Here is a 27971-nt window from a genome sequence, read left to right on the forward strand (position 1 = left end):
GCCTCGGGCGCAGCGGTGGCTCCAGCCTCTCTCGGTGGGCCCTGCCGGGTGCAGGGGCGCGGCAGGCTCACAGGTTCAGCGTAAGGAGGGGGAGAAGCTGCCGGCTCTGGAGGAAGAGGGACGCCCCGGGGGTCTGGCACGGAAGAGATGGCTCCAAAGCTGGACCACAGCAGAGGTCCCCAAGAGCCCACCAGCCGGCCGCCCAGCCTGGCTCTGCCTCTCCTTGCCCAGGTTGGCGTCCTGCTAAGGAGCACCCGGCGGGCGGCCACAGACTCGGAGACCCCTCGCGGGCCGAGGGCGCGTCCCCACGCTAACACTAGCCAAGAACAGGCCCCGGCTGGCTTCGTCTCCGCTGCGGCACGATTTCGGGAGCCCGCTCTTCCGCGTCTGGACCGCCTGCCCCATCTTTCCGTGCTGCTCCGCCCTCTCCGGGACCCTGGGGCCTTCTCGGAGTTGCGGGTTATTTCGAAACGGACGTGGAATCGGCAAGGCCAGCGGCGCAGCTGATCTCCAGCTCCGGGTGCAGGGTCGACGTGGAAGCGGAAGACGGGTGTGGCCAGAGGCCTCCTCTCGGCGCGTCCTTCCCCCAGAAGCTGGGGGCTCGTGACTCCGTGGACACAGAGGGTGACACTTCCATGGGGGACACTGGCCAGCGGTAGTGGGGTGCCACTGGCTGAGAGTTGCTGGAAACTCGGGGTGGATTACTCAGCAATTGTTCTGTTCACTCCCCCGGAGCGTTGGCCGCGAGCAGCAGACCAGACTGGGCCGGACGGACCTTTGATCTGACCCAGTCTGGCCGCTCAGTGGTTCTCGGGGTCCCCACTGCCTCGGGGTGTCCCTCCAGGACAGAGTTTCTGCCTCGCGGTGCAGTGGCAGAGGGCGGGGCTGTGACACCACCGAGCGAATTCAGGACACGTCTGGTGGAGTACGTGTGGGGCAGGGTCGTTAAACGCACGGCCGGGCCCCTGAGCCGAGGTCCCAGTGAAGACCATGGACTCCCCACGGCTGGATTAGGCTTGTGAGGCCATGACCCATCGCTCCCTGGCCACCTACAGCTTCTCCGCCTCCGGTGTGGCTGTTACCGAGGGGGCCAAGTGGCTGCGTCGTGTGACGTGGAACCGGCCGGTCGGCGGCGAGGGACCGATGGCTGCAGGGGACACGCCCACCCCCTCCCAGCCTCGGAGCTGTCCCTCGGGGCCTCAGTTGGAGAGGAAATCGATGGCCGCTCGGACCGTCTTGGAGGTCCTGACGTCCATCGCCGCCACCTTGATCTCCGTGTCCCCGAACTGCATGCTGGCCCGGATCTCCCGCCGGCGGCTCGGCTCGTCCGGCTCGTCCAGCTCCAGGCTGACGGTGCCGCACTTGCGCACGCCCGGGTCGGTGATGTAGACCACGTCGTCCGTGGCGCAGCAGTAGATGTTGATGATGATCTTGCGCTGGCCGAGCCGGGCCGGGCAGTAGCTGCGCTGCACCACCTCGCCCAGGGCCACGGACTGGTCCACGCCGACGAACTTCTCGAAGACGTCCGTGCACCAGTGCTTCCCCTCCTTCACCAGCAGCTTCTCCGGGGGGTGCTTGCCCTCCACAAACTTGTTGAGCACCCCCACGCCGTAGGTGAGGGGCGAGCGCCGGACCCGCACGATGGTGGGGTCCAGGCCGAAGAGCACGGCCCCCTTGAGGATGGTCAGCCCCACGTCCTGGGGGATGATGACGCGGCACAGGCTGCCGAAGGCCGACTGCACGGCGTGCTGCAGCATGGCCGACTCGGCGAAGCCCCCCACCAGGAACAGGAACTTGATGCCCTGGACTTCCGGCTTCTTCAGGAGGGCGTCTGCAGGGGAGAGAGGGGGGGCTGGAACGTCTCCATGGGCAGGGGGGCAGGACGGGGGGGGGGATCCGCTACTGCTGCCCATGGAGGAGCTGGGGGAGGGGGAAGGAGGCAAAAAGGCCCCCTGAATCCATGGAGTGGGGGCGAGGGACTGGATGGGGCCCCGCGGGAAGGGGCGCAGCAGGGCCGGGGGAGGGGCTTATCAGGCCCCGCAGGAAGGGGTGCAGCAGGGCCGGGGGAGGGGCCTCTGTGGCCCCAGGCTGGATCAGGCCCTGGGGGAGGGGCGCAGTGGGGCCGAGGGAGGGGCCTCTGTGGCCCCAGGCTGTATTGAGCCCCACGGGAAGGGGTTCAGCAGGGCTGGGGGAGGGGTGCAGCGGGGTCGGGGGAGGGGCTTCTGTGGCCCCAGGCTGGATCAGGCCCTGGGGGAGGGGCGCAGTGGGGCCGAGGGAGGGGCCTCTGTGGCCCCAGGCTGTATTGAGCCCCACGGGAAGGGGTTCAGCAGGGCTGGGGGAGGGGTGCAGCGGGGTCGGGGGAGGGGCTTCTGTGGCCCCAGGCTGGATCAGGCCCTGGGGGAGGGGCGCAGTGGGGCCGAGGGAGGGGCCTCTGTGGCCCCGGGCTGTATTGGGCCCCGGGGGAAGGGACGCAGCAGGGCCGGGGTCAGGGCCTCTGTGGCCCCAGGCTGGATCAGGCCCCGTGGGAAGGGACGCAGCAGGGTCGGGGGAGGGGTGCAGCGGGGTCGGGGCCTCTGTGGCCCCGGGCTGTATCGGGCCCCGCAGGAAGGGGTGCAACAGGGCCGGGGGAGGGGCGCAGCAAGGCCGGGGGAGGGACCTCTGTGGCCCCAGGCTGTATTGAGCCCCACGGGAAGGGGTTCAGCAGGGCTGGGGGAGGGGTGCAGCAGGGTCGGGGGAGGGGCTTCTGTGGCCCCGGGCTGCATCGGGCCCCGCGGGAAGGGGTTCAGCAGGGCCGGGGGAGGGGCGCAGCGGGGCCAAGGGAGGGGCCTCTGTGGCCCCGGGCTGCATCGGGCCCCGCGGGAAGGGGCGCAGCAGGGCCGGGGGGGGGCAAGGGCAGGGGGGGGAGGGGCGCCCCGGCCGGGGGAGGGGCAGGGCCCCGCGGGCCGGGGACCCACCGATGTGCCGGATGATCTGGCTGACGGTCGGCTGGAACAGGTCGTTCATGGCCTCCGCCGACATCCGCAGCATCCCCTGGGAGGACCACTTCACAAAATTCACGCTGGGGGCACAAGAGCGGAGGGGGGGTGACTCTCCTGGGGCCCCCGGGCCGCCCGCTCACACCTGCACCCAGAGCAACGGGGAGCCGGCTGCGTCCTCGCCCGGGCGGGCTGGGGCGGCCGGGGACCCAGAGTCTGTCCCGCAAGGCCCCGGATCAGGCCCCTGCGTGCCCATCGGCTCATGGCTGGTGGCCCTGCATTGGGGCCCCCCCAGCGCCAGCTCCGCCCCCTCTGGCTGGCTCTGGGCCCCCGGCCGCTGCATCCTACCCCGCTCCCTGCCCCCGCCCGCCCCTGTGCCCCAAGCAGCCAGCTGGGGGAGGGCAAGAAGGTGAATCCCCTTCAAAGCCCCACCCCTGAGTACCGGCCTGGGCACCGCCCCGCCCCCCGGACGGGCCCGCTGTGCGCTAAGCCCAGAGCCGCGGCGAGTTCCAGCTCCGGGCGAGGCTCCGTCGGCAGGCACCAGTAGTAGACTGTTACCTTCCACGGGAACTGGCCCCCGGTCCCGCCCCCGCTGCCGGGGGAGTCATGGGGGGGGGCGCGCGCCTCAAGTCACCTGCTCCGCTTGAGCGCCGTCTCCACGTTGTGGCCGCGCTGGCGGCGGTAGAAGTCGACGAAGGAGAAGGGCAGCGAGATGTTGAGGGGGGTGGCGCGGGAGGGCGTGGCCGCTCGCTTGCGGGCCTCGAAGGCGATGGTCAGGTCCACCCAGGCGGCCGGGCGCTTGGCCTGGAAGGTGGCGATGAAATCCTGCCCGAAGATCTGGCCCAGCAGCGTCTCGAAGGCCAGGTCCACGCCCACCGCCCCGTAGGGGCCGCCTGCAAGGCACGGGGGGCGGGTGAGGGGCGCGGCAGAGCCGGGGGGCGGGGGCAGGCCCTGGGGGGTCCCCAGGGGGAGATGGAGGCTGGGCTTGTCTGGGGAAGGCAAGTTCTGCGTATGGCCGAGCCTCCCCCACCCCAGACAAAGCTCCGCGGGTTCTGATCTACAGCCGGCCCTGGTCCTACAGCCCCCCCCCCCCTGCCGGCCCTGGTCCCAGCCCCCCCCCGCCTGCCGGCCCTGGTCCTACAGCCCCCCCCGCCCCGGCCCTCCCCCCCCCCCCGGCCCTGGCCCTGCAGCCCCCCCCCCGCCTGCCGGCCCTGGTCCTACAGCCCCCCCCCCCCTGCCGGCCCTGGTCCTACAGCCCCCCCCCCGCCGGCCCTGCCGCCCCCCCCGCCTGCTGGTCCCCCCCCCCCCGCCTGCCGGCCCAGCCCCCCCCCCGCCCCCCCCGGTCCTGCCCCCCCCCCGCCCCGGGCCCTTCCTACCCCCCCCCCCCTGCCGCCCCCCAGCCCCCCCCCCGCCGGGGCCCCCCCCCCCCGCCACGCCCCCCCCCCCCCGCCTCTGGACCCCCCCCCCCCCCGCCTGCCCCCCCTACCCCCCCCCCCCCCCGGCCCCTGGTCTCCCCCCCTGCCTGCCCCCCGCTCCCCCCCCGCCTGCCAGCCCCCCCCGCCTGCCGCCCCCCCCCCCGCCTCTCCCTACAGCCCCCCCCCCCGCCTGCCGGCCCAGCCCCCCCCCTGCCTGCTCCCTGCCCCCCCCCCCCTGCCTGCCGGCCCCCCCCCCACCCCCCTCCACAGCCCCCCCCCCCGCCTCCGCCTGCCGGCCCTGGTCCTACAGCCCCCCCCCCCGCCTCCCACCCCCCCCCTCCGCCTGCCGGCCCTGGTCCTACAGCCCCCCCCCTCCGCCTGCCCCCACAGCCCCCCCCCTCCACCCCCCCCCCCGCCTGCCGGCCCTGGTCCTACAGCCCCCCCCGCCCCCCCCCCCCCGCCTGCCGGCCCTGGTCCTACAGCCCCCCCCCCCGCCTACAGCCCCCCCCCCCGCCACCCCCCCCTGCCGGCCCTGGTCCTACAGCCCCCCCCCGCCTGCCGGCCCTGGTCCTACAGCCCCCCCCCACCTGCCTGCCGCCCCCCCCCCTCCGCCTGCCGGCCCTGGTCCTACAGCCCCCCCCCCCCGCCTGCCGGCCCTGGTCCCCCCCCCCCCCCGCCTGCCGGCCCTGGTCCTACAGCCCCCCCCCGCCTGGTGCAGCCCCCCCCCCCGCCTGCCGGCCCAGCCCCACCCCCCCCCCGCCTGCCGGCCCTGGTCCTACAGCCCCCCCCCCCGCCTGCCGGCCCTGGTCCTACAGCCCCCCCCCCGCCTGCCGGCCCTGGTCCTACAGCCCCCCCCCCCGCCTGCCGGCCCTGGTCCTACAGCCCCCCCCCCCGCCTGCCGGCCCTGGTCCTACAGCCCCCCCCCCCGCCTGCCGGCCCTGGTCCTACAGCCCCCCCCCTGCCGGCCCTGGTCCTACAGCCCCCCCCCCCCTGCCGGCCCTGGTCCTACAGCCCCCCCCCTCCGCCTGCCGGCCCTGGTCCTACAGCCCCCCCCCCCCCTGCCGGCCGGCCCAGCCCCCCCCCCTCCGCCTGCCGGCCCTGGTCCTACAGCCCCCCCCCCTCCGCCTGCCGGCCCTGGTCCTACAGCCCCCCCCCCGCCTGCCAGCCCTGGTCCTACAGCCCCCCCCCCCCGCCTGCCGGCCCTGGTCCTACAGCCCCCCCCCCTCCCTGGCCCTGGTCCTACAGCCCCCCCCCCACCTGCCGGCCCTGGTCCTACAGCCCCCCCCCCCCCCGCCTGCCAGCCCTGGTCCTACAGCCCCCTCCCCCTGCCGGCCCTGGTCCTACAGCCCCCTCCACCTGCCCCCCCTCCACCGGAGGCCAGAACAAAACCCCTCCCAGAATGCACTGGCGGGGGAGGGGGGCAGCCAGTGGGGAAAGCAGCACCGGGCTCAGCCATGGCCCAGATTAAGGCCTGGCAACCGCCCGCTCCCGAGGGGCCTGGAAATGGGGCTGGCCTGGGACTGGCCCGCAGGGGGCAGCCTGGGCCAGCGCGACGGGAAGGTGCCAGCCGGGGGGTCTCAAACCCTGGCCCGGGGAGCCCCCGTCAAACCTACCCCTGGGGCTAGCGTGGAAAGCCCCAACCAGACCCCGGTGCCCCCCGAGGCGATCGTCCGGCCCCCAGCTCCCTGTGCCTGGGGGGGGCCACCCCTAGCCCCTCGCGCCCCCCCCCCCCCAGCCGTCCCTGCCTCCCCCTGCCCCCAGGCCCCCCCCCCAGCTCCCCCCCCCCCAGACACCGGGGGGGCAAGCCGAGCCGGGGTCCCCACTCCTGGCTGGGAGCCCGGGCCCCCCCCCCGGCAGAGCCAGCCCCCCCCGCCCTTCGCTGGGAGGGAGACGGCCCCTGGGGGGCAGCCGTGGGGCGCTTGGCTCCGCTCCGTCCAGCCCCATGCACCGCCCCCGAGGCCTCCAGCCAAGCCTGCGCCCGGACCCCCAGCCTCAATTTTACACCCTGCTGTGGGCCGTGCAACTCCAGCTCAGCCCCCCCAAGACCCCCCATCAGGTCCCCCAACACCCGCCCCGACCAGCTCAGCTCTGCCCCACGCAGCCAAGTGCCCCCCCCAGCCCTGCCTGGCCTGGGGCACGTGGCTCCCGGGCCCTGCCCCATGGCCTCCCTGATGGGCCAGAACAAAACCCCTCCCAGAATGCACTGGCGGGGGAGGGGAAGAAATTTGTAGAGCTCTTTGAGGGTCCCTTGCGGCTGCTCGATCTGGTGGACGGTCAGATCCACCGTCCCGCCGCCGCAGTCGGCCACGATGTAACGGTCGCCTGGAAGAGAAGAGCAGCGGCCTCACCTCACTCCCGTGGCGCTCAGGGCAGGCTGGGCTCGTGACCCCCCCCACCCATGTCACAGGTGGGGAAACTGAGGCACAGCGCAGGGACATGACCCAGCCAAGGTCGGCGAGCAGGCCAGCGACGGAGCCGTGCACAGGACCCAGGGCGCCTAAAGCCCAGCCCGGGGGGGGGGCAGCGGCTGGCGAGGCAGGGGTGCTGGACAGGTGCAGACGCCGAGTGAATCATCAATGCGTGATTGTGGGCCCAATCCTGGGCTCCTGGAGCAAATGGGGGCTTGGCCACAGACTGCCTAGCAGGCCCTTCAAACCCAGTTTGAGGCGTCATTCTAGGGTCGCGGCTCGTTACCGGGAGCCCCGTATCACAGAAGGGGAAACTGAGGCACGCAGCAGGACTGGCACGGATGTAGGCGGCCCAGGGCTCTATCAGTCATCAAGCACAGCCTCCCACTGGGGAGCGCCCAGCATGCCAATGGAGCCCCCCCGCTTCACCCCTCCAGCAGATTCTTCCAGACACTGGTGCACCCCGGTCCCAGCCCCTTTGGGGTACCTTGTGCCCCCCACACAGGGGACCCTGCCCACGGGCTGGCCCTGCAGGGGTCACGGCGCCCGTTTCCCCTGGCCCCAGGCTGGGCAGGTGCGTGGGAGGACCGTGGGAAGGGGGCAGGGAGCCCCCCTGACGTTTGTGCAGCACCCAGCACGAAGGGTAAGGCCCCACCCACTCCACACGTGGGAAAACGAAATCCAACACTGGCAGGCCAGCCAGGCTGAGCTGCTCCTGGGCCGCTTCGCCCTCCCCGACAGCAGGGAGCCTCCGAGGCAGCCGAGGGGCAGGTCGCAGGGGTGCGGGACTGAGCCACCTTCCCCCGGCTGCACCAGGCTCCGAGCTCGTCAGCTGCACCCAGCTGGGCCCCGGGGGGATGGGCACCTTCGGGGCCAGCTCCCTCCAAGCCGGGGGCTCCCCCCCGCACGCCCGCTGCTGCCGCTTCCCAGCCAGGGGGGCTGGTGTGTGCAGGGTGCTCAGAGACCCCCACTCCCAGGGACGGCTCCCCCAGCCTGCGAGGGTGAATCCCCTCCGCATCCAGCACCTGCACCCCCAGGGCTCCGGGGCCCCCCCAAGCCTCCCTCCCAGCCGCCGGCAGCGTCCTGCGAACCAGCCAGAGGCCACACGGAGCCATTTCCTGCCGGCCCCCGGCTGACCCCACCGTTTCCTTCCGAATTCCTCCCGAGCCAGGGAAACGGCCCCGCCCCGCCCGCCCGCCCTGCGCATGGCCAAGAGGGGAGCAGGCGGGGGTCTGGTAACGGGTCCCACCTGGGGCCCTGCCTCGTTGCTCAGCGGGGCGGGGCGCTGACCGCTCGGGCAGGGGCTGGGCACGTCACTCTAGTGACTCCCCCGGCCGCGGCAGGGCTCCCGGTGGCAAATCCTTCCGTTTAGGCCCCTAGGTCTGGATTCCGGGGCCTCTCGCACCCTCGCCCGGTCTCTGGCTGAGGGGCGCTCGGGCGCTTGGCCGACGGGCGCTGGCGCTCGGATCCCGCAGGGCCGCTGCAGCCCGTCTGCTGGGCTAGCTGCCCCCAGTGCTGGCGAGGCAGGCTCTCTCCCCGAGCCCGCGGGGTGACCCCGTGCCGTGCCTCAGTTTCCCCACGTGGCAAAGCTGCCCTCGCCGTCGCCAGCTGATGGCGGTGGGCGATGGCTCTGACACGGGGGGCGGGGGTTGCAATGGAGACGCGAGGGGAAGGGCTGAGATCCAGGGGATTCGCTCTCCAGGCTGCCCGACCCGGCGGCTCGCTCCGGCTGTGTCCCCACACGGGGTAACCCTCATGCAGCACAAAGCTGGCTGCTGGCTGGGGCAGGCCCCACGTGGCTCTGTTTCGTGGCAGACCGTTTCTGGCTAGGGCCAGGGGTGGGGGTTCCTCTCGGGAGCTCTCGTGGGCGCCGGGAGGGGGAAGTGGCACCCGCCTGATTTTCTTGGTCCCTTGGTGCCCACCAGCGAGGGGACCCAGGGGAGCCAGGGCAGGTTGGCCCAGCGCCGCAGGCTGCTGGCAAAGCGTGGCCACCTCTCCCGCTGTGCGGCCCGTCAGGGCGCTGGAGAGTCACCCTGGCTTGCCGTCCTGTGTGGCCAAGCCCCCGCCCATGTCACACCACTGGCCTCAGACACAGCCCGTCCGTCCGTCTGTCTGACCTCGCCTTTCCTTGGGGCAAGGGAAACGGTTCCCTCTGGGAATAGCGGGGGAGAGCAGGGCCTGGTGGTTGGGGGGCGGCCTGGGAGTTAGGAGGTTGCAGGTCAATGCCCCGCTCTGCCAGAGACTCCTCATGTGACAGTGGCCAGTCCCTTCATGGCGCCGTGCCTCGGTTTCCCCAGCTGGGCGATGGGGAGAAATGCCCGGCCCTGCCTCACAGAGGCGGGAGGGAGGCCGTCCAGTGACACCGGGAGGCGCTCCGAAGCGCTGTGCAAACCCCTGGGCCGTTCGTGACCAGCCCGGGTCCATCCCAGGGCTGGGCTATTTGTGGCTGGGGTCGGTCGTGGGACCAGGGCGTGGCGGCCCTGCACCCGGGGGTCCTGGCTGCTGACGTGGCCGTATCCCTTCCTGGGGGCGGGGGGTGTTCCGCCTCCTGCTCCCCCCAAGGGCCCCCGCCCTCCCGCTCAAGAGCAAGCGGCCCCTCCTACCTGTCTGCATTTCGGCCCACAGCTCACCGACGCCCGACTCCACCAGAAAGGTCCTGCTGTGCCGGGACCGCCGGAGCTGCTCTCTGGCTGCCGGGAGAAGGCAAAGGGGGTTGTAAGGCAAGGGCCTGGCACATCAGATCAGCTGGCCTGAAATCTACGGAGCAGGACTCTGGCTCAGTGAAACTGACCGGGGGCTGGAAGTCCAGGGCTCTTACAGGCTGTTAGCCCATAGCCGGCTGACCGGGGGGCTGGAAGTCCAGGGCCCTTACAGGCTGTGAGCCCATAGCCGGCTGACCGGGGGCTGGAAGTCCAGGGCCCTTACAGGGTGTGAGCCCATAGCCGGCTGACCCGGGGGCTGGAAGTCCAGGGCCCTTAAAGGGTGTGAGTCCATAGCCGGCTGACCCGGGGGCTGGAAGTCCAGGGCCCTTACAGGCTGTGAGCCCATAGCCGGCTGACCAGGGGGCTGGAAGTCCAGGGCCCTTACAGGGTGTGAGCCCATAGCCGGCTGACCAGGGGGCTGGAAGTCCAGGGCCCTTAAAGGGTGTGAGTCCATAGCCGGCTGACCCGGGGGCTGGAAGTCCAGGGCCCTTAAAGGGTGTGAGTCCATAGCCGGCTGACCGGGAGCATCTGCAACGCGGCTTTCCTGTCTATGGCCTTGAACTCACTCAGCAACCGTGTTGCTTCCATACCAGCTCAGGGGGCAGAGCGCCCCCTACGGGGTCAGCCACCCAGCCCCCTAGCGCCAGGCTGGGCTATGCTTCCATACCGACTTAGAGGGCAGAGCGCCCCCTACTGGGTCAGCCACCCAGCCCCTTAGCGCCAGGCTGGGCGATGCTTCCATACCGACTTAGAGGGCAGAGCGCCCCCTACAGGGTCAGCCACCCAGCCCCCTAGCGCCAGGCTGGGCTATGCTTCCATACCGACTTAGAGGGCAGAGCGCCCCCTACTGGGTCAGCCACCCAGCCCCCTAACGCCAGGCTGGGCGATGCTTCGATACCGGCTCAGGGGGCAGAGCGCCCCCTACAGGGTCAGCCACCCAGCCCCCTAGCGCCAGGTTGGGCGATGCTTCGATACCGGCTCAGGGGGCAGAGCGCCCCCTACGGGGTCAGCCACCCAGCCCCCTAGCGCCAGGCTGGGCGATGCTTCCATACCGACTCAGAGGGCAGAGCGCCCCCTACGGGGTCAGCCACCCAGCCCCCTAGTGCCAGGCTGGGCGATGCTTCCATACCGGCTCAGAGGGCAGAGCGCCCCCTACGGGGTCAGCCACCCAGCCCCCTAGTGCCAGGCTGGGCGATGCTTCCATACCGACTCAGAGGGCAGAGCGCCCCCTACGGGGTCAGCCACCCAGCCCCCTAGCGCCAGGTTGGGCGATGCTTCGATACCGGCTCAGGGGGCAGAGCTGGAGTTGGCTTGGAACTCCCTTAGTCCTGCTGACCTCGGCACCTGTGACAATTTCTCCCCCACCCCCCGGAGGGGAGGGGACAGGGCAGTGCGTTGGCTCCCTGCCTGTGCCTGGGGTGACCGTACCTTGCAGGTGGGGTTCTCGGCCCCCGAGCGCTCTCCAAGCCAGAAACCAGCTGCCAGTTACAAAGCAGGGCTGGGCCGAACGGGGTGAGCCAGTGAGCCCAGGACGCACAGGGCGACGTCTGGAGAGGATGGGGCTGTGGGGGGCTCTGTATCCCGCTCACTGGGCTGCGCTTTTCAGTGTTGGCCCATCAGCATTTGCCCAAGGAGGCAGCCACAAGCAGGCAGCATGTCGCAGTACGCTCCCGCTCTCCCCCGCCAAATCTCTCATCGGACGCAGACACGGATCCGTCTCTGGAGCTGGGTTGAGCCTCCTGCCCGCAGGGCGGCGTGCTGGGTGTCTGGTCACTCTTGCTCAGGGACTTCCTTAGGAGGTGAATATCACTGAGCCTGTAGTGGCGTGGTGTGTAAGCAGCACTGCCCTCTGCTGGAGCGAATCAGAGCTGCTCTGCTGTGTCATATCTTCTATACTTCGGGGCGATTCCCCCTCAGTTCGAGTAGTTTTTAACCAGAGTTTTTAGGGCAAAGAACCTAAGTTCTGCACCTGCTGGTCAGTGGCTCGTGTGTCAGCGGTGACGCTCCTGGACGAGTATTTGCTCTAATGTTTCACGGTGTGATTGTGCTGGAAAAGCACATTTGACCAGGGAGATGAAGGGAGCTGAAAGTTTAGCGAGAGGACCGGCCAAGGCGCAAGAGGGACAGGGGCAAACACAAAAATAGAGGCCAGGATTTGAACTGAGATACGGTTAAAGCTGGAAATGGAAGGCCAGGAAGTGGATTTACCCCGTCCCCCACCAGGCTGACTGGAAGGAGACCAAGAGAAGGATGTTTCTGCAGATGAGAGACCTGTCACAAAAGAGGGTTATGAGCACGGGAGACTTCAGTTACTCAGCTCTTGATGAGGAAACCGTTGGCTGCTCAGAGCGGGCCAGGCAGCTGGAGATACGAGAATAGGGCAGGATATTGGCTCCTCTGACGCAGTTTGTCACCAGCCGGGCGAAGAGACAAGCTGGATTGCACCACACGAGGAGATACCTGGTGGTTAAGACACAAAACCGGCCAGCTCTCCAAGGCAGCGCGTGGACCTACCCGCCTGCCTGCCTCTTCCCTACCTCTGTGACTTCACCATGGCCATGGCAAACTATACGCTGTGTCCTGACTCCCTGTTTGCCACCCTCCACAGCACACGGACCTGTCCTAAGCCCCCCCCTCAGATGTGCCTCAGCCGCAAACTTCATCACCGGAGATTTGGTGTTTCCATCCAAGTCACAAAAATGTGACATGGGTCCGGGACAAGAGCCAAACCCGCTAGGCACACGCCCTCTCAGCGTTGATTCCCCGCGGACAGTTACACGTGGGGACCTAGCGGACTTTTAAACCAATGGATGGTGGGAGGTTGGTTTTGTATCATTCACGTTTCTTCATCAAAATGTTCTGTGGTAGCACGTCAAATGCCTTGCAAGGTCTAACTCTGTTACAGCAACTCTGTTACTTTTATCAACCAAACTTGCAATCTCATCTGAAAGGCATCAAGTTAGACTGACAGAATCTATTTTCCGTAAGCACATATTGACTGGCATTGATTATGTTCCTTCCTTTTCTTTTCTATTAACCATCTCCCATATGAGCCAGTCCGTCATTTTAGGCTGGAACAGATGTTGGCAAAACATTTGCTTTCTTCCAATCTCCCGGGAATTCTCCAGCATTTCAAGACTTTTTGAAAATCAGCATGAATGGAGCAGCCCTCTTCTTGGCCAGCTCTTTTAAAACTCTTGGGTGCAAGCTAGTTTTAAATCACCTAGCCCAACTCTCTAACTTAAGTAGATGCTGTTGAAAATCCTCTGGGGATACTGTTCGAATGAGTCATTAGCAGGTATTTAGACGGGGAAAAGGTTTTCTTGTGGCGGTCTGCCACTGGCCCAAGTGTGGCCACACGTAGTATTTTAGCATTGGTATAAGAATACAAGTATGACAATATAATAAGTCCTATATAAAGGTCCGTTGGCTGCTATTGCATCCTGCTTCTCCCAAATTGTGGCTTCTAGGAACGCTGTCGTCCTTTGTCTGGGGTGCTCTGTAACGCTGTGTGGTGCGAGCGAAGAACGGGTGTGAAAATCATCCCACAGATCCGGATGGTCAAAAAGACTTGAGAGACGTGGAGATGACCGGAGAACCTCCAGGGAGCCGAGGATGAACCAATTAACGGAACAGACGCGCCCCCGAGACAGGCAGACACTCCCGAAGGGGAGCCCACAAACGCGATAAGGAAGCCAGACCACAGACAGCCAAGGGAAAACGCCCGGATGATCACGTCAAGGACTACCGCCTGGCACAGCCAAGCCCAGGGGATCTCCTGAGGATGGGGGGGGGGTCTTTGCCAGGGGGCTCTGGGGTCGGCCCTGCAAGCCAAGCCTTGGAGGCACCTCAAATCGCGGTCAGTGAACCCCAACCCCTCGCTCACGGTCAGTCTGATTTGGCCAGTGAGACAGACTTGAGCCACGACAGACTGGTAACTGTAAGCCATCTGCAGGATGTGTGTCTGGGTGTGTGTCTCTGTGTCTGTGTGTCTGTGTGTGTCTCTGTGTCTGCGTGTGTGTGTCTGTGTGTTTGTGCACGTGTCTGAGTCTGTGTGTGTCTGTGCATTTGTGTGTCTCTGTGTCTGTGTGTATGTTTGTGTGTGTGTGTCTGTGTGTGTTTCTGTCTGTGTGTGTGTCTGTACATGTGTGCGCACGCACGTGGGTCTGTGTGTGTGTCTATATGTATCTCTGTGTCTGTGTCTGAGTGTCTGTATGAGTCTGTACATGTGTGTCTGTGCGTGTGTCTCTGTGTGTGTGTCTATGTGTGTCTCTGTGTTTGTGCGTGTGCCTGTACATGTGTGTGTGTATCTGTGTGTGTCTCTGTGTGTGTCTCTGTGTCTGTGTGTGTGCCTGTACATGTGTGTGTGTGTCTCTGTGTGTGTGTGTGTGTCTACGTGTGTTTCTGTGTCTGTCTGTGTGTGCGTGTGCGTGTTTGTGTGTGTGTGTGTGTCTGTCTCTGTATCTGTGTGTGTGTCTGTGTATCTGTGTCTGTGCGTGTGTCTACGTGTGTTTCTGTGTCTGTGAGTGTTTGTGTGTGTGTGTCTGTTTCTGTGTCTGTGCATGTTTGTGTGTGTGTGTCTGTCTCTGTATCTGTGCATGTTTGTGTGTGTGTGGCTGTATCTGTGTCTGTGCGTGTGTCTGTGTGTGCGTTTGTGTGTGTGTGTATGTCTGTGTCTGTGTCTGTGTGTGTTTCTGTGTCTGCGCATGTCTGTGTGTGTTTCTGTGTGTGCATGTCTGTGTCTGTGTGTGTTTCTGTGTCTGCGCATGTCTGTGTGTGTTTCTGTGTGTGCATGTCTGTGTCTGTGTGTGTTTCTGTGTCTGCGCATGTCTGTGTGTGTTTCTGTGTGTGCATGTCTGTGTGTGCGTGTATGTGTTTGTGTGTGTGTGTCTGTGTCTGTGTGTGCGTGTATGTGTGTTTGTGTGTGTGTGTCTGTGTCTGTGTGTGTTTCTGTGTCTGTGCATGTCTGTGTGTGCGTGTGTGTGTTTGTGTGTGTGTCTGTGTGTGTGTCTGTACTGTATTTCTAATCAATGCGGAAGGCTTTTCCCCTGACGCCCCCGCCGCGGCTCAGGGGTGCACCAGCAGCAGAGGCGCAGCAGGGGCAGACGGAGAGCGGAGAAGAGCTGCGGGGCGAGCAGGGGAGAAGCCGGGGCGCTTTCGGAGAAGGAGAGCCAGGTGCCACTCCAGAGCCTGCGGTGGGCAGCCAGACACGCCCTACCAGGGGCCGCCCCGCCGGCTGGGGGACGGGGGACCAAGCTCTCCGTCCTGCACCAGCAGCGGAAACGGCCCGGGGCTGCCGACCTCTCGCCGAAGCGCTTCCCTGGCTGCGCTTTGTTCCGCTCAGACCCAAACGAAAGGGGCAGGAGGGAATTTAACCCCCCCCCCCCTTGCAGCCTGGCCGGGCCCCCCAGAGACGGGAAGGTGCCGGTCCCGGGATCCAGCCGTGCAGTTCAGCTGCCCCCCGGAGCAATCTGGGCAGGGACCTGGCCTGTGTCTCAGAGGGCCCCTCACCCCAAACCCTGACCCGGGCACAATGCTCCTGCCCCCCGGACAGCTGAGATCCCTGCCGGTCCAGTCCTGGGACCCCTCCACAGAGCTGCTGCTGGCCGGAGCGGCAGGAAGGACCCACAATCTGGCCAGGACACCACGCCAGGACCCGCAGAGTCCTGCTCTTGGGGCCAGCGTTCCCACTTAATTTTGTCCACCCGTGTGCAGAATAAATTTTGTTCTGTGCACCAAGGCATGTGCCGATGTGCACCACCACGAGAAACACAGCCTGGGCGCTCTGCCTGTCGGCTGGCCAGCACTGGAAGCTCTTCCCGGTGGGCACCCAAGCGCTCAGCTAATTCCACGCCTGGCCCACCCCCCCGGCAGAGCCATCCTCATCCCCATCCCCATGCTACATGCTGCTTACCCTGCCGGAAGCTGGAGTCGATGGAGAGCTCGGGGGCCAGGCCGTTGGTGACGGGTTTGCAGCTCAGGTCAATCAGCTGGTTGAGACGGAGCTTGCGGCAGTAGATGGAGGCTGCCTCCGGTTCCAGTGCGATCAGCAGCTGCTCCGGGTTCTCGGGGGACACCAGGCCGGCCTGGGGGGCGAGGGGAGGTGGGGGGCAGTCAGCACGGGGCAGGTACAAGGGGAAGGCGGCTGCAGGAGGAGGCACGGGGGCCCACGGGGGCTTTCCCCAGGGCCCCGCCTGGTGATATCAGTGGGTGCGCTCAGGGGAACTACAGAGCCGATCTGTGGGCTTCTGGCTGTGAACCAAGGAGCCTGGAACTTCCTGCCTTCCTAGAGTTGTGCGGTGGGCCCAGGGAAGCTGATGTCTCCTGTCCCACTGTGGGTTTCCTGCCCTACCACTGACCTGTGGAACTCACTGCTGCAGGACCGGCTTGTAGTGGGTGCATTTGCTAAATCATAGAATCATAGAATAATAGGACTGGAAGGGACCTCGAGAGGTCATCGAGTCCAGCCCCCCGCCCTCAAGGCAGGATCAAGCTCCGTCTACACCATCCCTGACAGATGTCTATCTAACCTGTTCTTAAATATCTCCAGAGAGGGAGATTCCACCACCTCCCTTGGCAATTTATTCCAATATTTGACCACCCTGACAGTTAGGAATTTTTTCCTAATGTCCAATCTAAACCTCCCTTGCTGCACTTTAAGCCCATTACTCCTTGTCCTGTCCTCAGAAACCAAGAGGAACAAATTTTCGCCTTCCTCCTTGTGACACCCTTTTAGATATTTGAAAACCGCTCTCATGTCCCCCCTTAATCTTCTTTTTTCCAAACTAAACAAGCCCAGTTCATGAAGCCTGGCTTCATAGGTCATGTTCTCTAGACCTTTAATCATTCTTGTCGCTCTTCTCTGTACCCTTTCCAATTTCTCCACATCTTTCTTGAAATGTGGCGCCCAGAACTGGACACAGTACTCCAGCTGAGGCCTAACTAGTGCAGAGTAGAGCGGCAGAATGACTTCACGAGTTTTGCTTACAACACACCTGTTGATACAACCTAGAATCATATTTGCTTTTTTTGCAACAGCATCACACTGTTGACTCATATTCAACTTGTGGTCCACTATGACCCCTAGATCCCTTTCCGCCATGCTCCTTCCTAGACAGTCGCTTCCCATCTTGTATGTATGGAACTGATTGTTCCTTCCTAAGTGGAGCACTTTGCATTTCTCTTTATTAAACCTCATCCTGTTTACCTCTGACCATTTCTCTAACTTGCTAAGGTCATTTTGAATTATGTCCCTATCCTCCAAAGAAGTTGCAACCCCACCCAGTTTGGTATCATCTGCAAACTTAATAAGAGTACTCTCTATCCCAATATCTACATCATTGATGAAGATATTGAATAGTATGGGTCCCAAAACAGACCCTTGAGGAACTCCACTTGTTATCCCTTTCCAGCAGGATTTAGAACCGTTAACAACAACTCTCTGACTACGGTTATCCAGCCAATTATGCACCCACCTTATCGTGGCCCTATCTAAGTTATATTTGCCTAGTTTATCAATAAGAATATCATGCGAGACCGTATCAAATGCCTTACTAAAGTCTAGGTATATGACATCCACCGCTTCTCCCTTATCCACAAGGCTCGTTATCTTATCAAAGAAAGCTATCAGATTAGTTTGGCATGACTTGTTCTTCACAAACCCATGCTGGCTATTCCCTATCACTTTATTACTTTCCAAGTGTTTGCATACGATTTCCTTAATTACCTGCTCCATTATCTTCCCTGGGACAGACGTTAAACTGACCGGTCTATAATTTCCTGGGTTGTTCTTATTCCCCTTTTTATAGATGGGCACAATATTTGCCCTTTTCCAGTCTTCTGGAATCTCCCCTGTCTGCCATGATTTTTCAAAGATCATAGCTAAAGGCTCAGATACCTCCTCTATCAGCTCCTTGAGTATCCTGGGATGCATTTCATCAGGACCTGGTGACTTGCTGACATCTAACTTTCCTAAGTGATTTTTAACTTGTTCTTTGTGTATCCTATCTTCTAAACTTACCCTCTCTCTGCTTGTATTCACTACGTTAGGCACACCTCCAGACTTCTCGGTGAAGACCGAAACAAAGAAGTCATTGAGCATCTCCGCCATTTCCAAGTTCCCTGTTACTGCTTCTCCCTCCTCGCTAAGCAGTGGGCCTACCCTGTCCTTGGTCTTCCTCTTGCTTTTAATGTATTTATAAAAGGTCTTCTTGTTTCCCTTCATGCCTGTAGCTAGTTTGATCTCATTTTGTGCCTTTGCCTTTCTAATCTTGCCCCTGCATTCCCGTGTTGTTTGCCTATATTCATCCTTTGTTAGTTGTCCTAGTTTCCATTTTTTATATGACTCCTTTTTTATTTTGAGATCGTGCAAGATCTCCTTGTTAAGCCAAGCTGGTCTTTTGCCATATTTTCTATCTTTCCTACACAGCGGAATTGTTTGCTTTTGGGCCCTTAACAACGTCCCTTTGAAATACTTCCAACTCTCCTCAGTTGTTTTTCCCTTCAGTCTTGCTTCCCATGGGACCTTACCTACAAGTTCTCTGAGCTTATCAAAATCTGCCTTCCTGAAATCCATTACCTCAATTGTGCTGGTCTCCCTTCTACCTTTCCTTAAGATCATGAACTCTATTATTTCGTGATCACTGTCCCCTATACTGTCTTCCACTTTCAAGTTCTCAACTAGTTCCTCCCTATTTGTTAAAACCAAATCCAGAACAGCTTCTCCTCTGGTAGCTTTTTCAACCTTCTGAAACAGAAAGTTGTCTCCAATGCAGTCCAGAAACTTATTGAATAGCCTGTGCCTCGCTGTGTTAGTTTCCCAACATATGTCTGGATAGTTGAAGTCTCCCATCACCACCAAATCTTGGGCTTTGGATAGTTTTGTTAATTGTTTAAAAAAGGCCTCATCCACCTCTTCCACCTGGCTAGGTGGCCTGTAGTAGACTCCTAGCATGATATCACCCTCGTTTTTTACCCCTTTTAGCTTAACCCAGAGACTCTCTACACAGCTATCTCCTACATTCATCTCCACTTCAGTCCAAGTGTGTACATTTTTAATATACAAGGCAACCCCTCCTCCCTTTTTTCCCTGTCTGTCCTTCCTGAGCAAGCCGTACCCTTCCATACCAATATTCCAATCGTGCGTCCCATCCCACCAGGTTTCTGTAATACCAATGATATCATAGTTGTATTTATTGGTTAGCAATTCCAGTTCTTCCTGCTTATTACCCATACTTCTCGCATTTGTATATAGGCATCTAAGATACTGATTTGATCTTGCCTCCCTGTTGTGCCCTGACCCTCCTTTCTCCTTGCCATTATCGGCCGTAGTCCCCCCCATTTCCAACCCATCTCCCAGTCCCACACATGCAGCACTTACCTGTGGGCTTTGCTCACCTGCCCCCGATAAACCCAAGGGCTAGCCTGTGGCAGGGGTAAGATCTGCGTCTAGAGTGGTGCTGTTCGGGAGACAACTTCCCCGGGGGGCAGCATTGTGTAGCCCACCCTTTCAGTGCACATGTTAAATGTGCCCTCCAGCAGCTGGTCTGCCAAAGAGGAGAAGAGCCTACTGCTGCTACCAGCTGTGGAGTTACTCCTTTACCAGCAGAGGCCCGTGAGGGAAGGCACACGGAAATCACTGGAGCAGACCAGTCCAGGATCCTCCTTTTCCGGTCTCCGGCCTGTGACCCACACAGAAGGCCGGTGTGAGGGAATCTGCCCCCAGGAGGGTCCTAGACTGAGGCTCTGTCCCCCTCTGGCTCTACCTGCCCCTTCGGTGCTGCAGCTCCCAGGCGCCTCCCCCGCTGGCCCGTGGGGCAGGGACCGCACAGCTCCCCTATGGGGCTCTTTCAGGCTGCTGGAGGAGAGGGGACTCTGAGGGGGGCTTGCCACGGGATGGGTCCTGCAGACAGGCTGCTGGCTGTGGGGCGCCGTGGGGCAGGCCCTGTGGATGGGCTGCTAAGGGAGAGCCATGGGGTGAGCCCCATACCCAGCCGCTGGGGGAGTAGGGAGCTGCGGGGGGGCACCTTGATCAGCGGCAGAGCGAGCGCCGTGGGGCAGGCCGGACTGTGATCAGACTCTGAAGCCAGCTGTCAATTTTGCGCGCCTTCCCTTCCCCGCCTGGGACACGGAGGAGCCCAGAGCGGCCGAGCCCGGCAAAGCCCCCCGCTACCCCTCGCCCCACGGCCGACCCCTCGCCCCACGGCCGACCCCTCGCCCCACGGCCGACCCCTCGCCCCACGGCCGACCCCTCGCCCATGCTCGCTTCTCCTTCCCCCCACACGCCTGCCCCCTGCTCTCTCTGCCCCCTCCCGCCCTCCCTCCCTTTGGGGATGTGGCTGGGAGCCATACAGCCCGGGGTGGGGCCGAGCCATGCGGCTGCTGGCTTGCTCTGGCCCCGCACAGCCCCTGTCCCCCTCCGCACCTGCCAGGAGCCAAGACACAGCCAGGGCCAGCAGCTGGGAACAAGCCCCCAGCAGCGCCCCCGGCCTGGGATCAAAGCCCCCCAACCCCCAGCAACATGCTCTCCTGCGGGGGGGGGGGGGGGGGAAGGCAGGACGGCCCGGGACATGCAGCGCCCGGCGTGGTGCCCCGACCCTCCCAGCGCCCCAGCACCGCACTAGGGGGCGCTGCGCCGCCAGCGGGAAGAGCCCGGACTCGCAGGCTGGGCCGCTCGCGGTCCCTACAGAGCGGATGGGACAGGGCCGTGCGGCTCAGCACCCCGCCCCGTGCCCAGCCTGCCTCCCCAGATACGCCAGCGCGCTCAGCGGGCATCCTCCGCCCGCTAGGCTGCACTGCCGGGGCGCGTTGCGGCGCCTTGCCGGGTTCTGCCCCAGAAGTGGCTGCAGGAGCCTTGCGGTGCGACCAGGGAGCCAGCCAGTGGCGGAGCCCTGACCCTCGCCTTTTACGTCCTGTCCCACCCCGCCAGCCCGCCTGGTGCTCCCACTGGGAAGCAGGAGTTTGGGGGCCCAGCCAGCCAGGGAAAGGGGCCAGCTTGGCGGGGCTTACCCCACCCCCACCCGGTGCTCCGGCCAGGGAGCAGGACTGGGGCTTACCCCCCACCATCCCTCCTATCCCATGACTCCCTTTTGCCCGCCCCCCCGACGCTGGGGCCCACTTCCCCCCGGCTACGTCACCGAGCCAGCAGGGCCGAGCAGCCTGATCCGTTGGTTCTCGGTGGGGGATCGATGGCCGGGAGCGGCGGGTCTGAATTTTACAGACCATGGGAGCAGCCAGACTCAGCTCATCCCCAGTCTCCGGGAACCGGCCAAGTCCCAGTCCAGGGGCGACTTTGCCAACCTGCCCCCTCCCCCCCTGGGCCGTGAGAAGGGTTTGACCCTGGAATCTCCTGCGTTACAAGCCACAGCCCCAGCTTCCTGGGAGAAAGGAGTGACTCCATGAACTGGCAGCTGTAGTAGACTCTTATCTGCCGCTGTGGGGAGGGGCAAAGCCCCACCTGGCTCAGCGGAGAGCTCGCGCCAGGCACCTCGGCCCTGGGAAGCCGGGAATCAATAGCAGGAGAATTCAAGGCAGGGGCAGAGGTGAATCTGCGCCCCAGGACAATGCGAGGGGGGAGGCGGCAGAACCCGCTTTGCAAAGCCGGGGGCGGCGCTCCCGTCCTGCGGGGCCTTTCCGCTGGGAGCCAAGACCCTCACCTTGTAGGCCGCTTCCCTCATGAACTGCTTGGCGGGCTGCTTCCAGATGGCGGGCACTGTGATCACCCAGCGGATGGCCTGTTTCTCCTGCAAGGATGGGCACTGGTCCTTCAGCTCCTGCGGGAAAGCAAAACCTGATCCCTCACCCACATGCTTCAGGGCATCCCCAATGGCCTATGGGCGGGTCAGGAAGGATCCCGCCCGGGAGGCCGTGGTGCCGCTGGACAGGCGCATTTCTGGGAGACAGGAGACCTACTGGCTCCGGACTGCAGGGAGGGCTGAGGGCTCAGGATGCAGGCTGTGTTGAGCAGGCGGGACGGGGGGACCTGCCCCGACACTGCCTCTGTTGCATGTCCTCTGGCCTTTCACCCACACTGAGTTCTCATGGAAGAGGGCAAAGCAGCCCCTCTCTCGGGCTCTCTCGTCCCACCGCGGCGTCCCTCCTCCCAGGAGGTTGGAGCTGGTGTCCTAGGCCGGGGCTGCGACTGAGCCTGTCTTGGTGAGCTCCGTCCGGGTCACAGGAGGGAGATTTCCAGGCCCAGGCCAGCTCTGCCACAGTTCTTCCCCCACCGGCATCGACCGACCAGGGACGTTCCCCAGGGGTGGTCACTGACTCCCCGGCTTCCCCCCCCCCGCCCTACCTGCACGGCGTGCTGCCGGAAGAAGCGAAGGGCGTGTGCGAAGACCTCCAGCGCCTGCACCTTCTTCCCATTCATGGCTTCTAGCTCCGTTTGCATGGTGAGGTCCTAGCAAAGCAAGACAAGGCCCCGAGGGGGTCAGGGCCCGCGCTCCGGCCGGAGCAGCTGTGAGGGAGCCTGTTCCCCAGGGGCGGGTGGGACAGAGGGGGAATTTCCAGCAACACCTTTGAAAAAGGTAACTGAGTGAAGGGAAGTCTTTCTGGAGAGCGCTGTAGCAAATTCAAAGGTTCCGGGATACCGAGGGCCTGGGCGATCCAGCAACTGCACCGGCCGGGGCAGATCATAAGAATAGTGGAACAGCCAGATGGGGTCAGACCAAAAGCCCATCTAGCCAGAGAGAGGGAACAGAACAGGGAATCGTCCAGTGATCCCTCCCCTGTGACCCATTCCTAAACTCTGACAAACAGAGGCCAGGGACACTCTCCCTACCCATCCTGGGTAATAAGTATTGATGGACCTACCCTCCATGGATTTATCTAGTTCTTTTTTGAACCCTGTTAAAGTCCTAGCCTCACCACATCCTCTGGCGAGGAGTTCCACAGGTTGACTGTGGCCTGCGTGAAGAAAAACGGCCTTTGGTTTGTTAGAAACCTGCTAACTCTTCATTTCATTTGGTGACCCCTAGTTCCTAGGCCACTGCCCAAGCCTGAGCGAGTGGAAGGTCAAGCCATCCCATTGTCCCTTAGCTGGAAGGCAGCCAACCTACCGGGGCTCCCACTGTGATGGAGTGAGGCCAGGAAAAGGCTGGGGAGTGGGGGCAGGACCCGGGAGGAGGTGGAGCTCCGTCCATAGGAGAGGCCACATGAGCTGCTGCACAATAATTCCCTGACGCCATGTGTAGTCCGGCACTCGCTGGTCCGGCAACCTCCGTGGTCCGGCAGGATTTGAGTTCGCCGGGTGCCCACTCAGCAGGGTGCAGCCAAGTTTCCCACGGCCCCATAAAGTTTGTTTACAGCCCCCAGTCCTGGCGCTCAGTGTTCTGGGCTGGGATTTAGCTCGAATTGACCCCTCCGTGTCTTCTCAGAGCCCAGTGAGCAGTGGCAGTGCTGGGCTGCTGTTAGACAATATTGACCTGGCCTGGTCCGGCAAATTCTCTGGTTCGGCACCGGGCAGGTCCTGAGGGTGCCGGCCGAGAGAGTAGTTGGAAAACTCTCATAACATAACATAACATAAGAACGGCCAAACTGGGTCAGACCAAAGGTCCATCCAGCCCAGTAGCCTGTCTGCCGACAGCGGCCAATGCCAGGTGCCCCAGAGGGAGTGAACCGAACAGGTACTGATCAAGCCATCTCTCTCCTGCCAGCCATCTCCACCCTCTGACAAACAGAAGCCAGGGACACTATTCCTCACCCATCCTGGCTAACCTCCATGAATGTATCTAGTTCTCTTTCAAACCCTGTTATAGTCCGAGCCTTCACAACCTCCTCAGGCAAGGAGTTCCACAGGTTGACTCTGCGTTGTGATTAGAAGAACTTCCTTTTATTTGTGTTAAACCTGCTGCCCATTAGTTTCATTTGATGGCCCCTAGTTCTTATATTACTAGCCAATTAGCCTGTCATAATTTTCAGGTCTCTCCTCCACGTCAGTCTGCTCTCCTGAGCCTCCGGTCTCTGGCTCCGTCTCTCTCTCTCTCTCCCCTCCTCCAATTGCCTCCCCCCCCAGCTCTCCTCCCGCTCCTGCCTCTCTCTCCGTCTCTCTCTTTCTCGTCTCCCCCTCCTGCCTCTCACTCGGGGGACCGCGGAGCTCAAACGGCCGTTTGGGCTCTGCACTTCTCGTGGTGCATGGGGAGCATGGGGCCCAAACGGCCGCTTGCGCTTCGTGCTCCCCCGCGGCGGCCCGGATGAGCGGCGCATAAATCAGCCGAGAACCACCCACGGTGGGAGGCGAAGGACGTTCCAGAGGCAACAGTGCCGCCCAGAGGCAACACCAAGCGTTATACCATTAGAGTCACAGACTATATATACGTCTATATATAGACGGCTACTATATATGATGGGAACAAGGAAATAACTTTTCCTTAGTCACTTTCTCCGCACCACTCCTGATTTTACAGACCTCTGTCCCATCCCCCCTCAGTCTCCTCTTTTCCAAGCTAAAAAGTCCCAGTCGCTTTAATCTCTCCTCATACGGGACCCGTTCCAAACCCCTCCTCATTTTAGTTGCCCTTCTCTGAACCTTTTCTAATGCCAGTATATCTTCTTTGAGATGAGGAGCCCACATCTGTACACAGTATTCCAGATGTGGCTGTACCACGGATTTATATAAGGGCAATAGGATGTTCTCCGTCTTATTCTCTCTCCCGTTTTTAATGATTCTTAACGTCCTGTTTGCTTGTTTGACCGCCGCTGCACCCTTCAGAGAACTAGCCACGATGACTCCAAGATCTCTCTCCTGATTAGTTGCAGCTAAATTAGCCCCCATCATATTGTACGTATAGTTGGGGTAATTTTTTCCAATGTGCATGACTTTATATTTATTCACATTAAATTTCATTTGCCGTTTTGTTGCCCAGTCACTCAGTTTGCTGAGATCCCTCACCCTTGTTTTCCAACTGACTTTAGCTTGGTCGCCTCTCTGGGTTCCTTTGCACATCCTTCCCTTCCTTGTCCATCCTACACTGGTTACAACATCTGCTAAACAACTCTGCAAATCCACAGTTCTCCTCCCTCCCTCCCCCCAGAAATGGCAGCAAATTTGTGCCATTTCATTTTGAAACATTCAGAGACATTGTACGGGGGGAAACATGCCCATTTCGACGGCGCGACTATCACTTTAACACTGGGATATTTGTAAAGGGACAGTGCGTGATCCCAACCTGCCCCGCCCCTCCGCTGCCCCCGGCCCCTCCCCGGCGTGCAGGGGAACTAGCACAGGAAGGGTTAACTCACACTCGTGCTGTGAATCTTCATCTTAAACTTCTCAAAGTAGAGCCAATCCCGGGCTTCGTCTGGGTCGAGGTCGTGGTAATAATCCCGGGCCGTGTAGCCGAAACTGTGAAAGGCGCCCTCTGGGGTCAGCAGGAGGCTGGTGGGGGTTTTCTGATTGGCCACGCCCGGATCACCCCCTTCCCATTTCCTGCAATGAGGAACCGCGGCAGATTTAACACCCCACGGGCAGAGGCGTCTCGGGGGGCGGGGCAAGAGCCTGCTTTGCAAACCAGGCCCGACTCTGAACGGCGCTGTCCTGAGGAAATCGATGCCATGGGACCACGGCTCGTCTGCTCCGGCTCAGCCCGCGCAAAGTGGCTGCTCCCCGAACCCCAGCATCGCCCCTATGGCTCACCTCGCAGCCCCCCTGCTCCTCGGATCTGGGGGTCGGACTCCCTAAAATCAGCAGCTGTTGGGGATCAGCCCATTGGGGCTTGTTCTTCAATGAGGATCCCTCTCTCAGAGCCACTGGCAGGGGGCAGGAAGCGGACAGAAGCAGGATTGCCCAGTGGTTAGGGCGCCCTGGGCTCCGGAGACGGGCTCCCTACAAGACCTGGGACGAGTCTCTGCGACTCCGTTCCGCGGCCACACGCTGGGGAGACAGCACTGCCCTGTCTCACGGGGCAGCCGGGAGGCTCCCAGAGGCCACGGTGAGAGCCAGAGAAGGGCCGACGACGGGACTGGAAAGACGGAGAGCCCTGGACCCCGCCAGCCCAGCCCAGCCGATCACAGTGCTGGGCTCTTCCTGCCAATCGAAAAGGCAGGAGGCCAGAGGCAAGTCCCCGGTGGAGATGAAAAAGGCTCAGGAAGGACCATCCTCCGTGGCCGTAGTGCTTACTGATCCGTAGTGCTTACTTGGCAGGACGCTGGCCAGCCAGGGCTTGAGCACACTCGGACGTGCGCCTCCGCCCTTGGGAAATGATCCAGCCTCGTCCAGCCGCATCTCCCTTTGCGTGATGTTCCCCATGGCCCCCTCCTGCTCCCGGGTTCTCTCGTGTGCCCAGGGGGTGGGAGAGGACGTGTAGCCCTGGGTCGGAGGGAAGGATGGAGGGAAAAGTACCGCGACTGTCCACCACCGCCACCACGGGGCGGCTCACCTCATCATGTGGATGGCCTCGGGGTCGTTGGAGAAGCTGAAGGCATAGCCACTGGAGGTCGTGCCGAAGTCGATGGCCACCACCACGGAGAAGGGGGCGGGGCGCTGGGCCCGGGTTTCGCTCCGCTGCAACCCCACAAGAAGTGTTAGGAGCTGATCGTCATAAGACTCGCCTGATCCGGCGCCTGCCCTGAGCAGTGGCCGGTGCCTGCGGCATCCGAGCCCGGCGCGAAAGATCCTGCCGTGACGGGGTGCCCTGCCCACGGGGAGAGCTTCTCACCCAGTCCTGTTTGTTGCAGATTGGTTTATGCCCTGAACTGGGGGGGGGGGGTGTATGTCCTGTCACAACCCTTGGGCTTGGCACTCCTCGCCAGGCTATCTCTGGATGTTCTCGTTAGCCAAACGAACGCCCAACCCTCTCCCTTGGACAATAGCTAGCTAAGTTCTTGGTTTTGCTAGGGCTATGTCTGTACTAACAGGAAGAGCGATGCTGCTGCGATCCATCTTCCGGAGTTTGATTTAGCAAGTCTAGTCAAGACCCTCTAAATCAAACTCAGAGAGTGCTTTCATTGGCAGCCGGTACTCCTGCTCCTGCGAGAAGCAAGGGACACCAACAGGAGTGTTTGTTCCCATTGGCTTCCCATTGTGAGGATAGCGGAGAAACTCAAAACAAGGAACGGTTGACTCCAGCTACGTAATTAACACAGCTGGAGTTGTGTATCTTGATTTGATCTTCCCTTTCTGTAGATTGTCATGTGGCAATGAGTTCCAGACGCTCCCATGAGAAGGTAAGCAAAGAAGGATTGGGGAGAGGGCTAGAGAAAGTGGACTTGTCTATCCTCCCTAACTCTCTGCATCTCCTGTGGGAACCCACTAGAGGGTCTGTTGTGCTTATTACCAGAGAAGAGCCTGAACCAAAGCCCCTAAAACTGAACCCTCCCCAACTTTGGAAGAGTTTGGCACCAGATGTCCCCATCCTCATCACCCTGCGGTGTGCAGTGAGGCTGCCAGACTGTGCCTAACGCTCGGGAGCTGGACCAATTCAACAAGGACTCAGAGAGCAGCAGAAAATGGTCCGAGAAGGAGCAGAGCACAGGACAGTTCCTGGCCACACTCAAGGACATAAGAACATAAGAATGGCCAAAGGTCCATCTAGCCCAGTGTCTTGTCTGCCCACAGTGGCCAATGCCAAAAGCCCCAGAAGGAGGGAACACAACAGGGAATCCTCACGGGACCCCTCCCTTGTCATCCATTTCCAGACAATCAGAGGCTGGGGACACCATTCCCACCCAGCCTGGCTAGTAGCCATTGATGGACCTATCTAGGTCTTTCTTGAACCCTGTTAAAGTCCTGATCTTCACAGCATCCTCTGGCAAGGAGTTCCACAGGTTGACTGTGTGCTGAGTGAAAAAAAAGTCCTTCTATTTGTTTTAAACCTGCTGCCTATTCATTTCATTTGGTGATCCCTCATTCTTATATTGTGGGAATAAGTACATAACTTTTCCTTGTTCACTCACAGAGCCGCTCCCCTCCCCCCGAGGTACCCAAGATGACTGGGAAAGGGGGCATTAAAGCATTCTCTGGCTTACGGGAGACTGGGAGGGTGTGAGCGGCGCGATGTTGTAGCTGTCGTTGTGCATGCCGGGGGAACGGGGCGGAGACGGCGTCTGGGACCTCTCCCCGTTTCTACCTGCGGACAAACAGAACACGGATGGTAACAGCATCGGATCCATCTCTGCTAACTCGGCTAGTGACTCTGGCCTGACCCAGGCCAGCTTCCTGCTCTGTGACCCGTCTCCCCACTGGCACTGCAGAGACCGGACCCTTGTAACGCCCTGGCTCTCTATTCCCATTCATACCTGGACTGCATCGGGAGATGCTTCCTTGTGTGGCTCATCTGGGTAACAGCATGGGGGCTGGGCGCCAAGGTTCACCTAGGCTGGGTGTGCGGAGACGCTACAAAACCCTGCCCCCGTTCCGGTCTCCGTGTTGCGATGCTCGCTTGCCCGTGTGCGGCCGGGGCCATGTCCCACAATGCTCTGGGTGGGGCTGCTCTAGGATTCCTTCCCAGTCAACTGCAGGAGAATGTGTCTGTC

General features: G+C 62.2%; 1 protein-coding gene across 1 annotated transcript in view; it reads right to left on the minus strand.

Moving 5' to 3' along the window:
* Positions 1-696: 696 nt before the first annotated feature.
* HSPA12B (heat shock protein family A (Hsp70) member 12B) overlaps positions 697-27971 on the minus strand; it is a 53173-nt gene continuing 25898 nt past the window's right edge. The window contains exons 3-13 of the mRNA XM_089777719.1: positions 27465-27565; positions 25877-26001; positions 24741-24927; positions 21796-21900; positions 21155-21271; positions 15415-15586; positions 9402-9488; positions 6615-6712; positions 3610-3875; positions 2955-3058; positions 697-1831 (exon numbers count right to left, since the gene is read on the minus strand). Of these exons, the coding sequence (XP_089633845.1) occupies positions 1200-1831; positions 2955-3058; positions 3610-3875; positions 6615-6712; positions 9402-9488; positions 15415-15586; positions 21155-21271; positions 21796-21900; positions 24741-24927; positions 25877-26001; positions 27465-27565 (1994 nt within the window). The 3' untranslated portion in view covers positions 697-1199. The remainder of the gene's footprint in view (positions 1832-2954; positions 3059-3609; positions 3876-6614; positions 6713-9401; positions 9489-15414; positions 15587-21154; positions 21272-21795; positions 21901-24740; positions 24928-25876; positions 26002-27464; positions 27566-27971) is intronic.

Source organism: Pelodiscus sinensis, chromosome 4, assembly GCF_052426305.1.
Source record: "Pelodiscus sinensis isolate ZL-2025 chromosome 4, ASM5242630v1, whole genome shotgun sequence".
Taxonomy (NCBI): Eukaryota; Metazoa; Chordata; order Testudines; family Trionychidae; genus Pelodiscus; species Pelodiscus sinensis.